At 43.7% G+C, this 16,120-nt stretch overlaps 3 protein-coding genes across 3 annotated transcripts; all 3 read left to right on the top strand.

Annotated features, from left to right (window-relative positions):
• The first annotated feature begins 240 nt into the window (after positions 1 to 240).
• Positions 241 to 4,248, top strand: thap12b (THAP domain containing 12b). Its single transcript, XM_068745572.1, has 5 exons — positions 241 to 329; positions 855 to 975; positions 1,084 to 1,191; positions 1,310 to 1,346; positions 1,460 to 4,248. Exons 1-5 carry the CDS (start codon positions 241 to 243, stop codon positions 3,382 to 3,384), a joined length of 2,280 nt encoding a protein of 759 aa, XP_068601673.1. The 3' UTR covers positions 3,385 to 4,248.
• An 803-nt stretch (positions 4,249 to 5,051) lies between these two features.
• On the top strand, positions 5,052 to 9,001 carry map6b (microtubule-associated protein 6b). The gene is made up of 3 exons (XM_068745638.1): positions 5,052 to 5,719; positions 6,837 to 7,038; positions 8,786 to 9,001. Exons 1-3 carry the CDS (start codon positions 5,052 to 5,054, stop codon positions 8,999 to 9,001), a joined length of 1,086 nt encoding a protein of 361 aa, XP_068601739.1.
• A 2,770-nt stretch (positions 9,002 to 11,771) lies between these two features.
• On the top strand, positions 11,772 to 15,523 carry zgc:112083 (uncharacterized protein LOC550461 homolog). The gene is made up of 9 exons (XM_068745121.1): positions 11,772 to 11,922; positions 12,291 to 12,517; positions 12,600 to 12,711; positions 12,807 to 12,959; positions 13,052 to 13,126; positions 13,238 to 13,358; positions 14,550 to 14,688; positions 14,813 to 14,937; positions 15,052 to 15,523. The coding sequence occupies exons 1-9, from the start codon at positions 11,772 to 11,774 to the stop codon at positions 15,482 to 15,484; spliced, it is 1,536 nt and encodes a 511-aa protein (XP_068601222.1). The 3' UTR covers positions 15,485 to 15,523.
• The last annotated feature ends 597 nt before the right edge of the window (positions 15,524 to 16,120 follow it).

The following is a 16,120-nucleotide window of genomic DNA, read 5'->3' as shown; positions in this document are numbered from 1 at the left end:
GCAAAAAAAATAAAAAAAGATCGACTCCAAATTCAACCTTTCTGAGCGTGTTCGCCTTCTCGGATCTGCTTCGAAAGTAGGAAAATTAATAGAAACGTTAATCGTACATTATTTGAAGTCATAAAGGTTGTCTCTTAATATTCAACCAGGTCCACGAAACGTCGTAAACGTAAGGGATCGAGTAAAAACAGATGCTAGTAGCCAGTCGAGTTAGCTCAAGCTAGCGATCGAATCTGAAGAATGCCGAATTTTTGCGCGGCCCCAAACTGTACGCGGAAAAGCACGCAGTCAGATTTGGCCTTTTTCAGATTTCCACGGGAGCCTGAGAGGTAAGACATTGCGTGGAACATTATCGTTTACTTGGCTCGTAACATGAAGTACGCGTAGTTATGTAAAGATCACTACTTACAGCCTAGGACGCTAGTTCGCCTGCATTTTGCTTACGGAATGGAGTTACCATCGAGGGCTCGATATGCCCTCGATATTCTGCTCAATAACTCGACTTATAGAGAAACAAATATGGCACATTTCCTGGTATTTGTTTGGTAAATAACTGCTAACTCGTGGCAATCTTTTTTTACTATTGATTGTTACGTGAATTCAAACCCTTGGATAGAATAAATCACGATACACAAAGTAATTGTATGTGTGTCTAATGTGGGCTAACAGCGTACAAAGCAACTACAAACCTGAACGCATCACGATTGTTATTTAACATCTTCACGTTCGGAGCTGCTGTGGGATCCACATCCACCACATTGGGACAGTATTGAATACCTCGTTTACTTCTGATGTTATATATGTGACCATTCTATGTTGTATTACAAAAACTCGGTCTACGTATTTCTCCTTAGGTGTCGTATCTGGGTGGAGAACTGCCGCAGGGCAGATCTGGAGGCGAAAACGTCAGACCAGTTGAACAAACATTACAGATTATGTGCCAAGCATTTTGATCCGGCGACGGTGTGCAAAACGGTGAGTAACATTCGTGGAGTTCTAGCCGTTAACCTTTTGACAACCTTTGTCTTTCCTGAAAAGTCTCCCAAAAGAAGCTCCCATGATCTGAGACGGTTGTTTTTCCAGAGCCCCTATAGGACTGTCCTGAAGGATACAGCCATTCCGACGATATTTGATTTGACAAGCCATTTGAAAAATCCTCACACAAGACATCGCAAGCGGATTAAAGAGCTTGTAAGTCTCTTGTATATCTTTTAAGGCTCTTTGGATTACATCTCTTAACGTTCAAATATTTGTTCACATATTTACGTTTAATTATTACGTGTTTTCTTAATTACCTCCTACTTTCCAGACAGAAGAAGATATAAGAAAAATTAAAGAAAGGAGATGTACGTAAATTGAACTTTTTTTTCTGCTCATGTCTGTGAAATACTTTAATTTTACACGTATTCAGTATATTTTAAATGATTGCTGTTTCTCCCCCCCCCCCCCGCCCCCTCAGTGGCATCTTCTGTTGAGCAGCTTAATTCCAAAAAAGATGCCACGGCTGAAGACGGCACAAGCGCTAATGACATCGAGCCTCAATTGTCCACAGAAGAGAGAACGTTTCGGGAACATCTCAGATCCTTGTTTGAGATTCTGGTCACGGTCGCAAAACAGCGCATCCCGTTAGTGGCCGAGCAAGCGTCCGAGTCTGATGGCGCGTCCAACAACTTCCAGGCTCTTATCGATTACCGCATGAATGCTGGAGACGAAGCTTTGCAGAAACGCTTCAAGGCGACGGCTGTGAACGCGGAGTACGTCTCTGCCGTCCAGCTGGGCCAGCTCCTGGACATCTGTGAGAACACGGTGAGGGAGGAGATGCTGATGGAGGTGAGGGAGAGTCGCTTCTTCTCCCTCGTGACGGACGACCTCGTTGAATTTGCCCAAGAGAAATACCTGCCTTTATTTTTGCGCTTCGTGAATCAGCAGAATGTCCTCCGAGAGGAGTTCTTGGACTTTGTCTCGTTTGATGGTGATGAGTGTACGCTGGTAGAGAGGCTGGAGGCCCAGCTGACCCAGCGTTGGGGTCTAAGCATGGAGGACTGCCGTGGTCAGGCCCACAAAGCCACTGGAACGTCCACCACCAAAATGAAAGCCGTGGCGATGCTCCTGATGGAGAAGTATCCCCTGGCTTTGCACATGCCTTACTCTCACATGGCACTGAACATCCACTTGGCTAATAGTTTGCCATTTCCCAATGTCCAGGTCGTCATGGAGACTCTGAGGAGGATCGAGGCTTTCTTTATAAGCCAGTTCGCTCAGGATGAGTTGGGGAAAGCTATCTCTACTCACTATCAGAAAAATGAAGACAGAGAGAATGTTCTCCTGGAGGCCTGCGGTCCGGGATGGACGAGGCAGCACAATGTCTTTGACGTGCTGCTGGACGTTTTGCCCCCACTGCTCCTGTGCATGGACAATATTTGGGCTAATGAGGAAGGGAGGTTTTCTGACGCTGCCCGAGAGGACGCGTATTCAATCTCAGAAACTCTCGTCGAATTTGAGATCATCGTCACTGTCGTCATCTTGAAAAACGTTCTCACGTTCAGCCGGGCCTTCGGGAGGAACCTGCAAGGGGAAACTCTGGATGTGTTTTTCGCTGCCAACAGTCTGACCGCCGTCCTGCATTCCTTGAACGAGGTGAACGACAACATCGACGTCTACCACGAGTTCTGGTATGAGGAGGCCGTGGGCGTGGCCAACCTAATGGAGATTCCCGTGAAGGTCCCACGGGTGTTTCTGCGGAAGCAGCACGCAGCCAACATGGGCGACGTCCAATCGGAGGCCTACTTTAAGGAGTACGTGACTGTGCCCGTCATCAATGGCATCATGCAGGAGGTGGAGGAAATGTTCTCGGACACCAACCTCAAAGCGCTCAGGTGCCTGTCGCTGGTCCCGGCTGTAATGGGACAGATGAAATTCAACACCACTGAGGAGAACTCTGCAGACGCTTACCGCAATGACCTCCCCAGCCCAGACACGCTTCCTGCAGAGCTTCACTGCTGGAGGATCAAATGGAAGCACAGGGGAAAAGAGGTGCGTCTGCCCACCACCATCCACGAAACCCTCCAGCTGCCGGACGTGAAGTTCTTCCCCAACGTCAGCGCCTTCCTGAGGGTGCTCTCCACGTTGCCGGTGCTGAAATTAGAGGACGGCAAAAGCGACACATCCAGCAAACAGCTCCAGGCTTATCTCGACGGCATGCCGGCGAAGCAGTGGAACAAGAGCCTTGTGATACTTAACGTTAATAGTCACGTGAAACACGACTTGGATGTTATGGTCGACAAATATTGCAGGCTCTACCCGGAGGACGATCCCGAAGCCGAGGCAGAGGCAGAGGCAGAGGCGGAGTCTGAGGAAGTGGCCGAGGAAGACGTGATGAAATGACACGACTCACAAGAATGAAACGTCTGTCACTAACTCGGGCTCTTTTAAGCGCTTATGTTTCTGTTTCGTAGACCTGCAAAGAGAATGTGCATCGCGATGCGATGGGTGCCATTATTGCGAGTTGTTGAGGTTCCCAAGGGGAAAATAAATAACTCTTATGCTTATTGTAGGTGTTAAAACAGATGTTTTTCAACAGCGTTCATAGCTTGTGCTTGATTTAAATTTAGGAACTTAGGCAGGGAGAACCTTCCGGTAATCCCTCAGTGAAGAGGACGATGGAAACGGCAACGCCACCAAATGTCCTGAAATACAAGTCAGATGTTCTGTAAATATTTGAAGTGTTTTTTATCCCCTTTTTTTCCTCATTTATCTTAGTTGTTTAATTTAGTACAATGGTTTGTTGTGTTTATTATTTTTTTCAAGTAAAATTGTTAAATGTCATTCACTCACTTATTTAATGAGGGTTATTGATCCGGAGTTCCTTGATTGCTTTTGATTTACAATGATGCACAAAGAGCACAAGAGGGAGCAGTTTCACCATCAGCAGCAGCATCCAACAGGAAATGAAGTTCCACCATCAGCAGCAGCATCCAACAGGACGGGAAGTTCCACCATCAGCAGCAGCATCCAACAGGAAATGAAGTTCCACCATCAGCAGCAGCATCCAACAGGAAATGAAGTTCCACCATCAGCAGCAGCATCCAACAGGAAATGAAGTTCCACCATCAGCAGCAGCATCCAACAGGGCGGGAAGTTGTTTTCCGTTTCCTCTTAAATCAAACGCTTTCACTGCCATTGATTTATTTTTGCTAGTTTAACAGGTTAGGTGATTGTTTTTGGGTGTTTGTGATAACATTTCCTTCAGTTGAGAAAATAAAATCCTTTCTTTATCCGTTTGCTCCTTTGTGATGTGTTGCTGGTGTTTGAATGAAACACCAACCCGGGGGCAATCGGTGCTTATTAGTCATGACTCCGATTCTCGTTTTGCATCCAGAATATTAACTTGAGTCCAATAGTTTGCATAAAGCAGCTATGGTAATACTCATTATTAGTATCAATCATTGTTCTTAGTGTTGCATTATTTAAAAAAACATTCAAATAAGTGAGAAGTTTGAGATTAAATGTGAGTAATTATACCTCTTGTGATTCTGTCCGAACACGGAAAGCAAAACTTCACTCACGGATTTCAGCTGCACCATCAAAATCTGCAGATTATTTCATGATGGAAATTATTTTCCTCATTTTTAAATCGGCCGGAGACTTTCTCAGCACGTGGGTTAAACCGCGTTTGGGATTGCTGCTCAGACGGTGACGCGGTCGGGTGATGGTTTCCCCCCCCTCCCTTCCGGCATCTCCGAGCATCACACTAATGCGGGTGGGGTCGCACGGATGCGCATTAACCGGACGGCAACGTGCACTCTGAGTCTGCAGCAAATCCCAAAAGATATTTAACTTCCAGTGAATACAAATAATCCGCTGGAGGAGAGAACGGAGGCGCGGCGTTTAATCCCGGCGCAGATTGGTGAGATAAACCCAAATTAAATTACAGCGCGCTCTGAGGAGGAGGGCCGGTTCGCTGTGAGTAGCGATCAGGATATTTAGCCCCGAGTCGGAGCTTTTTTCTGTCTATTTGTTCTTCTCTCTCGTCCGCCTCGGTGTTTGTCGCCATGGCGTGGCCGTGCATTACGCGCGCCTGCTGCATCAATCGCTTTTGGACCGAGCTGGACAAAGCGGACATCGCGGTGCCTTTCGTGTTCACTAAATACTCGGACGTGGCGCATCACCCGCAACCGAGGCAGAACGGCACCGGCGCCATAACCATAGAAACGCAGCCCCATCCCGGCGACCAGGAGGAGGCAGGGAAGGCACCGCCCGCGGCGGGTGCCGCAGCGGCCGAAGATGGCTCGGCCGCGTCCGTCATGCGCCAAGACTTCAAGGCGTGGAGAGTGCGCCCCGAGCGCAGCTGCAAACCCAGAGACGAGTACCGACGCTCGGACGCGCCGTTCATCAGCGAAACCCAGTATCAGAAGGACTACAAGGCCTGGTCCATACCGAGGAAGCACGACCACCCCTGGATACCCAAACCGGGGGCGGGCGCATCCTCCAGCGGGACAGAGAGCGGCGCGGAGAAGAGCGAGATCGAGGAGAAGACGCAGGAGAAGGAGTTCAAGGAGGCGACGAAGAAGAGCGCGACGAGGGAGAAGTCAGCGCAGAGACGAGCGGGGGGGGAGCCGGAGGCGCCAGATGAGAGCGCCGAGCAGAGGAGAAGCAGAGCAGCCGCGGACGCGCTCAACAGGCAGATCAAGGAGGTCACGTCCACCTCCAGCAGCTACAGGTGCGTCTTGAGCGACGTGCGTTATAACGCATTTATTACTGGCATTAGTCCTCAGATACTGCAGCTTCGGGATGAAACGCTGTCCAGTCTGGAAAGTTGTGGAACATCAACGAATATTTGAACACAATTTCCAGTGATGACAAAAGCCGAAGTGTTTCCACCAATAATGGCTGCATGATCGATTTTCTGCTGTATTCCCGTAGGAATGCTCCCAAATCAATGCAGGGAATGTAAAAGGGCCTAAAGTGAGTTAAATGTCATAATAAATAAAAACAACTCCACAAACATACGCGGCGTAAAGTTCTCAGATGATACAACAGGAGCGGAAGATTCTGCAATTATAGTTTGTCCCCCATCGGGGCAGTGACCGTTGTCCATGTGAACAGAGACAACCTCCAGATGATGTCACCCCGTGGGAGGGCAGCCCACTCCACTCGGGGCAGCCCACTCCACTGGTGGAGGATGTTTATTCCGGCTCAAAGGACCGAGCCCACAGGTTTTCAGTCGCCCCAGAAACTGTGTGCACAGATGGGCGATGTCCTCTCAGCACAACACTGATGCAAAGTCAAATTATTATTTTTTTCTCCATGTACATGTCAGTGGTGCCATGTCATCGTCTTTGGTTACTCTGGGTCAGGTTTTTTTAATGCAGGAAATATCCCGAGTTGGTGTTTCGTAATAATTTACCTTCAACATGAGTAGTCGTCAATATGCCAAGCCGCACGGCACTCAGCGTAAACCTTTTGTTTTAATAGCTTGACCTGTTAACATTACGGTGCGCATAATCAATGACACACAGATTGTGTGGGGGAAAAAAATTAATCAGCACCTTATTTATAATTGATGGATCCTTTCAGACATTTTTTTCAGGCATTTGGAAGCATTTCTTCGATCAAGGTTGGATACGAGTGATCGGTGTGTCTTGACGGAGACAGCATATGGAGAGACAAACCTTCTGGAATATAAATTACTCTGACTCTGTCAAATGGCGTGCGACTCCAGTCAGTGTAACATCCAGTGTAGATTGGGGCGTAAAATATTAAAAATATATTTGGGTTTTCCTTGAAAATCATGTTTAAAATAAATATAAACCTCTTTCCCCCTCCGTTTTTATTAGGACTGAGTTCAAGGCCTACAAGGATGTGAAACCAGCGAAGCCTATCAAAGCTCCGTCCCAGTATAAACCCCCGGGAGAGGAGACCAGTCGGGAGACCAGCTACAGCGCCACGTTTAAGGGTGAGCAGGTGAAGCCTCACCCCACTGACAACAAGGTGATGGAGCGCCGGAGGATACGCAGCCTCTACGGTGAACCTGGCAAGGTGAGCGCGCTGATCTGCTGATGTTAGCGCAGGTCTGTGGATCGTTGTAGCGCTGCTGTGTCTGTAGCACGCTGAGATTAACACGCCGTCCGCTTCTAACGCTTTGATCTTCACTTGAATTCTTACTCACTTCACGCTACTCCATTGCACGTGCCATTCATTGCTGCAGCACGCGACGGGGGGTCACGCTTATTCAACAGCAACCTTTGAATTTCAGTTTTTAAACAATTACAAAATGATCAGTTGTTATATAAAGCCTCGGTTGTAATATTCCATTATGCATTATACGAATCAGTAAAATGTATTTAATTGGAATTCTTACATCAGTAAAATAATGATTGCGTTATTTTTGTCATTTACTAGCTTTCTATTAAAGTATCAACTGGCTCTATTCCATATTTCAACAGGCCTTTACTTGAATGTGTTCTTGACTTGTTGGCGAGTGTGTGTGTGCGTGTGTGTGTGTGTGCGTGCGTGCGTGCGTGCGTTCAGACAGCTGATTGGTCTCTGTAGTGTTTTCATGTGGCCACTCCCTCTCTCATTTTGTAGGACTTCACAGATACTGAGAGCAGCTCTGCTCTCAATCTTCTGTAGTCAGGTGTGTTCTCTGTTTCTTCTAGAAGGCATGGAGGCTGGTCCTTCACACACACACACACACACACACACACACGCACGCACGCAGAATGTTCTTTGGTCCGTGCTAGACACAGTCACACGTATCACCCATCTGCCTAATGCAATCCTGCAAAAAAAAATAACTGCCACATCGTAGCCTGCACCACCCAACGTCCTTTATAAAGTATATAGTAGTTGTAAACGTGGATGTGATGGCGCACTGTGGACGTAGCAACTATTGCATTACATTTTTCAGGCAGTACTTATTTAATAGCATAGTAGCGTTTTACAGCTCAGTGTGATGCAGCCTTGAAGATCTAGGACGGGTCGGCAACCTAAGACACGCCTGTCATGGTTGGCACGCAGAACAAATGATTGTATTTTATTATATTTAACACAAAGAAATGGAGCACACTAAAGGTTCTTAAATATCTTGCATGTTAAAGCAGGACCTTGTATGTTTTATAGTCATCAGATATTAAGCATTTCATTCTAAGGAACAGTATGAGAAATTGTCAGATGCACTTTTGGCTTTCTTACAGAGAATTCGATGAGAAGACTGAAAACATTATCACACTTGCTGTATTATAAAATATGAAGCTAAAGCCAGTAGCATCTTTTCTTGTCTTGTTGACACGAGAAAGCTCCAGTCCCTGCTTCTGGTCAATAAAAAATAGTTCAATACATAAAACTTGGTTTGATGATGACGTTTGTGTCATTTTTAACGAGGTAAAGCAAAGCTAGCCATCCAGATCCTGAACGAGGAGCCCGGCCTGCTGCCTGACAGGAATATCACCCTCAGATATTTGTATTTGAACTTCATTGTAGGGTCTGATTGTGAACTTCATGTTTTGTGTGATGTTCTGGTACTTTTAAGTAAAACCACAACCGCACACATATTACATTAGAATAACCATACTTGAAGTTAAACAGCTATTCGTAATTACTGCATTACTTCATGTTTAATAGACGTCAGTGTGGATCTGATGTTCACGTCTTGCTCTCCACAAGAAAGCGAAATGGTGCAGTAGCCTATATATATTGAACTGTTAGTGTAACATCTGTTCAGTTCCTTGACTATTTGGCATTTGTTTAATTTAATTTAATTTGTTCCACATATCTTCTCCTCCAGGTGGATAAACCAGCATCTCGCATCAAACCAAAAAAGACACCAACAACAACAACAACAACGGGCACGATGGGGAAAAAATCCAAAGAGAAGCAGATTGCTGGTTCCCAGTCAGCGAAGAAGAAGCTGTCTCTGGTTTCCGCGGAAACAAAACCTGGTGGCGTTGTCACAAAGAAGAGCAAAGAGATCAGCAATAGACTGGCTGAAGCAAAGCAGTAAAAGAAATTACTCCACACGTTCACATCCTTGATCCAAAGTCACTCGGTTTAGACTCCTGATTTTGTTTAGCTGTCATCAATGGTAACTACATTGCGCTTTTAGAATAATGCAAGTGATTTCACTATAAACTGCGTGTGTGACTGCGTGTCTGCGTGTTTGTAAATGTGCAAATGTACGTGATTCCTTGTGCTTTGGTGCACGGAACTGCTTTCTGTGTATGACGGAGCCATCTGAACATGTCTCTGTATGAAAGGCCGCTTTTGTCTCTGTCTGAATGGAAGACGACTCCAAACAAGACGAACACAATTGCAGGAAATGTCGAGGAGAATTTGTGAAGGTAGTAAATGTGTTTCATGGTTGGGTTTCCTAGTTACAGTGCCTCTGGTCCTGGTTTTAATCTAATTGCTCAAGATGATCTGATTTCATCGGCTAAACTAAATTACCTGTGATGTAATTGCTACATCTTGCATGCAGAACCACTTTTTGGTTGAGTAGTCACAGTCAGTTTTAGCTTGTATATTAAGCAATTTAAGATGAATGTACAAGACATTTTTAATGTAACACACGTGTAGTGATATATAATCAATTCTCAACACCAAAAAAAGTACATACTCTAGTAAAATAACCAGAAATATGGTTTCACCCATAAATAAATATCACTCTAAACAGCATTTATTAGATTTAATGAGAATACTTAATGAGCTTTTGGAGCTCAGCCTCTCTTATGAGCTGTGATGATGCAGTTGGGCTAAATAAGACAACAAAAAAGCTGCACATGGGCTTGAGAAGGAAGAAGCAATTGGGTTTGCTCAATAATTAGCATTCTGAGTGGGCTGATCCCTCCAGATGGACAAGAAGTGAGCCAGGACTTGTAGTTCAGCTCTTTAACATGCCGCCGTCGAATAATCGCAACTATTCATGGGAAGCACGAAACATATTTGTTTTAAGGTCATCGTCCCCTCCCAGCTCTGCTTTTAAACATTGTCATCTGCCATTTTAACTTTTGCAGCTGCAGTGTGTGAGCACAGAGTCAAGCACGTCTGCCCCCCAGCGCTAGCTGGGTGTGTGTGAGAGTGAGTGAGCACGTTTTTTGCTGTCTCTATAGCCTGCTGCCTGCTAGCATCGTCTGACACAACCATTAGATGTGCCGCTATGCACTCCAACGAGCAAACACCCTGGTGCTATATCTCTCCTCTGGATTGGACTGTCTGTGTGCTCAAACCAGAGTGAAATGATGATATCAGTCTGCTGCAGAGATATTGTGCTTGCATCCTCAGCTTTCTCTGAATGAAGTCTGATTAAAATGCTGATGCAAAATCTTGAGTTGTGGCTTGTTGCATCCTTTTATAGTGTGCTTTAAAGGCATTCAGCAAACTGAATAACAGTATTTCACGTTAACGGTTAATTATCTTTTCTTTGAATTATATACATGTTGCCAAACAGAAGATGAATGTACCATTTTTTACAAACAAAAAATGTATTTGAAATTATGAAACATTATTTATCCTATACATTATCTATATTGTATCTATGAAATTAATATCGATGAAATTGCATGTTTTTTTTGCTCAATAATATTTAAAAAACGAAACTAAAATTTAAAAATGTTATTATTCCCAAAGTTTAAAATCGTATATGCTGTTTTTTCGTGTTTTTTTTGTTTTTACAAATATTCTTTTTTTTTTTTTTTTACATTTCTTACATTTTTAACAGTAATATATTTGAACATCCATCTTCCACCGCTCATCCGGCCCTGGGTCGTGGAGGCTACAGTCTGAGCCGGGATTTCCAGACTTCCTTTGTTCTTCCAGGGGGATCCCGAGGGATTCCCAAACCAGCCGAGAGACTCTTCAGCATGTCCTCGGTCTTCCCTGAGGCGTCCTCCTGGCGGGACGTCCAGAGCACCTCCCAAGGGAGGCGTCCAGGAGGCATCCGCCGAAGACTCCTCTCGATGTGGAGGAGCAGCGGCTCTATTCCGAGTCCCTCCCTGGTAGCTGAGCTCCTCACCCTGTCTTTGAAGTGATCCCTGACTGTTTTGACAAACCGGTCTAAAAACACGAGAATATACCTCTACTACGTAAATACATATACAAAAATATATAAATATTTCTTATAATATATACATTCTATTTTGTTTCGGGGTCGCCAATGCGGTTTACGTTGCAAACAAAGCCTTTTGGAATTACGGGTGCAGGTTGTCGGAGGACTCCGGTGCAGGAGGGCGCAGTTTGTTTTCTTGCTATTACCTTAATAAAGACAGAAGAAGAAGAGGAACTTCCGCTTTGGGGCTCGCGTTGACCGGAAGTAAACAATGAGGCTCAGAGGAGGGAAAGAAGGTAGACATTAGTACAAGTAAGGTTTTACTGAAGGCCGTCTATTCCACGAGGAAAGTTTCTTTTTCTTTCTTTTTTTATAAATTACGTTTCCGAAGATATCGACATTTTAACTGAGGTTAGCTGTTTGGGATCGATTCACCAGAAAGCGAACATGTGAGAAGTTCAGCAATAAGAAGACGAGCCAAAAAAGACATATTTTTATTTGAACACGTCATAGTAAGTTTGAAATTAGTAATAAGACAGTTATCGATTAAATTACAAGGCTAACGACACCTAATGCAAGCGAGCCAGGACGCCGAGCTAGTTTTAGATAATATGCTAACTTGAGCTTGCATAAACAATTATAAGTGTTTTCATCTTCTGGTCTGTTTAATCTTAGCCATATGCTTTTGTTGACCTTTGAGGTGATCGGGATTGTGTGTTTGCGCGCCATCATGATGACGGCTAAAAGACTGGACAATTTTGAGGTGGTGTGTGAGTGGGCTTCATGCAACTTCAAAGGCCGCACCATGGAGGAGCTGAGTGATCATATGGCGCTGCATCTGAAGGACTACCTGGGAGACAACGATGCATTCGAGGAGCTGGGTGAGTTAGGAGAGCACAAGGAAAACTCCTAATTTCCCATTTTGGGATGTATTAAGTAAATATCTTATCTTGCGTCGCGCCTGTGGTCGGTCAGTATTCACTATGTTTACTATTCATAGCCGATTTAGAGACTGGAGCTTTTGCCTAACATTGTTATAAGACTCAAATTGACTTGAGAATTGATATAGATTTTAGATAGTCCACTTGAAAGGGCTTCGAATTTTAAATCAAATATGAACATTTTTGGAGCTTGTCTTGTATTTGAAATGTATTGCGCTCTATCTGAGTAAACGTTCGGTTACTAGCCCAGCTTTATAACCTGTGCATCCTGTAATAACCGTATCTTCTTTGTTCACTTGTCTGCTTAGATGAGTATGCTTGTCTCTGGAATGGATGTGAGTTTCTGTCTATGGGTAGCCCAGCAGACCTGGAGGTCCATGCTTACTTCCACAACTACCATGGGAAGCTCAAGTTCATTGGGTCACAGCTGCTCAGGTCCCGCCCTGATCTGCCCAGCTGCAACCAAGGAGTGCAAAGCAACAACCTGGTTCCCGAAGGATCAGGCGGTTACGTTTGTCAGTGGGAGCACTGTGATGTAGGTATTCTTAGGTTCCGTTTTTTGATTTTTCAAACAATTGTAAGAACATTTATTGTGCAACTAATCTGTCTTTGTACAGAGTACATTTAATAACCCCGAGTGGTTCTACCGACATGTGGACAATCATGTAGAAAGTGCAGAACCGGAGTCCATTGCTCAACAGCAGCAGGTGCTCTTCTGCCAGTGGACAGGTATGACTGAGTAAAGAAGAGGTTCAGGCAGATGCTGCATGTTTGTCGTTTGTTCTGGCTTACTGTTATTGATCTTTAATATATATCTATTTCAGGTTGTGATGCTTTCTTCAAAATCAGGTACCGTTTGAGAGAACATATGCGGAGCCACACTCAGGAGAGGCTTGTAGCCTGTCCTACATGTGGCAGCATGTTCTCCAGCAACACAAAGCTGTTTGACCACCTGCACAGGCAGGCCGAACCAATTGGTGAGAAGGATGCTTTGATTGAAGTCATTTCTGAGCTAGATTTATGGTATTTGTGTTGATTCCTGTACATTCACATATTCCATTTGGACCAGATTCTCTCGTATGTGAGAACTGTGGCAAAGCTTTTCCCAGTGAGAGGCTTCTGAGGGATCACTTTCGTCAGCATGGTAAGGACTTTCTTTGTATGGATTGTGTCTTTGTGTTGTTTTGTATGTTATTTTAAAGTCTTTCCAGGTATATTTAATTATTACTTGTGATGCATTTTGTTTTTCTGACAGTGAATCAGGTGAAGTGTCCGTTCTGTGACATGACCTGCACCACGCTGGCAGCTCTGAAGATTCACATCAGGTTTCGCCACTGTGACGAGCGGCCCTTCCCGTGTGACTTCTGTGACAAAAGGTCGACATTTGGATCAGCAGCTTAAATTACATTTACTACTGTACTTTAGAGAAAAAAATCAAATATTTTGTGCAACCCCAGTCATAATGGATATTCTCATACATTTGACACCAATATCATATAGTAATAACTTGTCCACTATTAAAATCAAACTTATTGAGAAAAGTGTTTAATTTTTAAATCCTAACATTAATTGCTTAGTAAATGTTGTTTTATGGTAAGGATTTCTGAAGTCCAATTTAGGAGGAAAAGCATATTGTTTGTCCTATAATATATATTTGCCATTGGATGCTTACACTGAACAGTTATTGTTAAAATAATCCGATTATCTGTTCATATGAATCAAAAAAAGTAAACAAAAACACAAGCTTTATCTTAAACTACCAAAATCTTTTCCCCTGACCACCAAATAATATATAAACCTTAAAAGGCAACATTGTACCTTTGTTTTGATAGCTATCATTTGAATGCTTCGGTTTTTAAAGTTTTTTGATTTACTACTTACCGGGTACTTATATTTTAGAATCCTTTTTTTTCACTTTAACTTCAATATGTAATGTGTAACATTTTGGAAGTTGCTTGTTGAATATTGAATCTTATTTTGTAGAGTTCTATACTAGAGTTGTTTGTCTTTCAACCTAGAGAAATCAGTGATTTTATTTGAGTTATAGCTCTATAGTCATTTCATTTAGTCGTCTGTCTCTAACTTCTGATGATTACAGAATTAAGTCAGTGAATGCACATAAATCCTTAAATCATAAACATTAATATTTTTGTAGCATCAGAGTTTTTCTTTTCAAAAAAGGTTATTTAATAAAGAAGAATATGATGCCGTACTTCTTCGCAGCCTCAAAACATATTTCTTTGTGCCCCCTAGTGGCAGAAATGAATTAATAAATATTCATGCAAATACATTTGACTGTAGCGTTTGTACTTTCAACCGTGTGTTTGTACACAATAGCAATGGTACATTTACTGAAGTAAATGATCTGCTAATGTCTTTAAACATTGGTGTAATGTGTTGGACAGTATAGTTATATGGAATCTGTTGGAATAATTAACATTACCAAATTGAAAATAAATATTTGTAATAATGATAATCAATTTGCCATTTGTTTCTATAGTGCATGTATTACATCTTTGTTGACTCTGTTTCTCATGTCACTAAAACATTGTATTTTTCTGTCACAGATTTAAGAACCAGCGGGATCTACAAAAGCACACAGAGGTTCACAATGAGGGTACGGTGTATCGCTGCACAGTGGAGGGCTGTGAATATTCCTGCTACACATTCCCAACCATGAGCCACCACTTCAAGAGAGTGCATGAGGTTTGTTAGCAACTAAGTGTCATCCAAATCAAAGCATGTTCCATCCGTAGATCACCAGAACAACCTGCAGTCAGCATCGAAAGTCATTTTGATGCTGTGTTAATGTCATTGAATGGAATTTTAGGTTGGAGAGATGCCCAAATATAAATGCCATATCTGCGATAAGGTCTTCTCCTGGTGTTACACGCTCACACTTCACCTTCGCAAGAAGCACGAGTTGAAATGGCCATCTGGACATTCCCGCTTTAGGTTAGTCACACCTGCTTCTTCTTGCATCCACTCATCCTGCCGGGCCCATCAGATTGCATCAAATACAAGTACGAACTAAAATGGATATTTAAAGTTTGGCTCCTTGCATCACAGGTACAAGAAGGACGTCGACGGCTTCCTAAAAGTGAACATGGTCCGTTTTGAGACTGTGGAAGTAACGAAGGCGATCATGAAGAACATGGCCAAAAAGCCGCAGAGCCTTCGGAAAAGTCAGAGGATCAGCAGCCAGAACAAGAGCACCGTGGTCGCGTCGGAGAGCAAACGAAGTTCCCCAGCAGGATCCTCTTCACCCTCCTCCAGCTCCTCCTCCTCGTCCTCATCGGAGCTTTCTGGAGGTGAAGACGTGTCGTCTCAGCCCAGCCCCATAGGCAGTGACTCTCCCGTCTACTGTGTCATGAGCACCATACCTCAGATCGAAGAGGAGCCTGGAGGATTAACCCGGGAGGACTATGAAGGCGGTCGCACATCTGGCGCCGTCCAGGCCCTGACGGAGGTGGCGAGAGGCTTGGGCATGGATGTGGTGTGATTTCAGCAGGCTGCCCTGGAACATGCTTTTGATGGAGGCTCTCCTGTTGCTCTTATGCATTAAAATGTTAGTTTGTTCTAATGTTTTTTTCTTTTCCTGTTCTTAAGCTCCACCAAGGTCTCGAGAGTTTTTAAAACGTAGAGACACTTCCATTATAAACTGCCATGGCCAAAAAAGTCGGCATCGGGGTTTAACTAAGGAAATAGGTACAAGCCTCCTATTGGATCATTACTGTGTGGGCGATTATAGTTCAATAATTCATAATTCATACCGCTTCAATAGCTTATATAGATTGTCCAACACTTTCTTGTCAAAAGTCTTTAGAGACTTTAAAGTGTGTAATTCCTTGAGCTCTCTCACTCAGATCCCAGGCAAGTTCAGGTTTGTCCGGTTTCAGTATTTTGTTTATTTATTCACCGTGTTCAACCTTAATGAACGTGAAAAAAAAATAAAATCAATGAATGGAGTCCATTCTATTTGGAAGAGAAATATTTGCCCAAAGCAATTCAAACCTGTCAAAAGCAAGCCAACCAGAACAGAGGTCAAGGTAGACACACTTTATTCCTAAAACAGAAGCTGCACCATCAGTAGCGGCACACAATTATATGTACACATATACACACACAATTACCTAAA

This window comes from Brachionichthys hirsutus, chromosome 11 (genome assembly GCF_040956055.1).
Source record: "Brachionichthys hirsutus isolate HB-005 chromosome 11, CSIRO-AGI_Bhir_v1, whole genome shotgun sequence".
Lineage (NCBI taxonomy): Eukaryota > Metazoa > Chordata > Actinopteri > Lophiiformes > Brachionichthyidae > Brachionichthys > Brachionichthys hirsutus.
The sequence above is the reverse complement of the archived record's forward strand: the minus strand, read 5'-3'. Positions and strand labels throughout refer to the sequence as shown.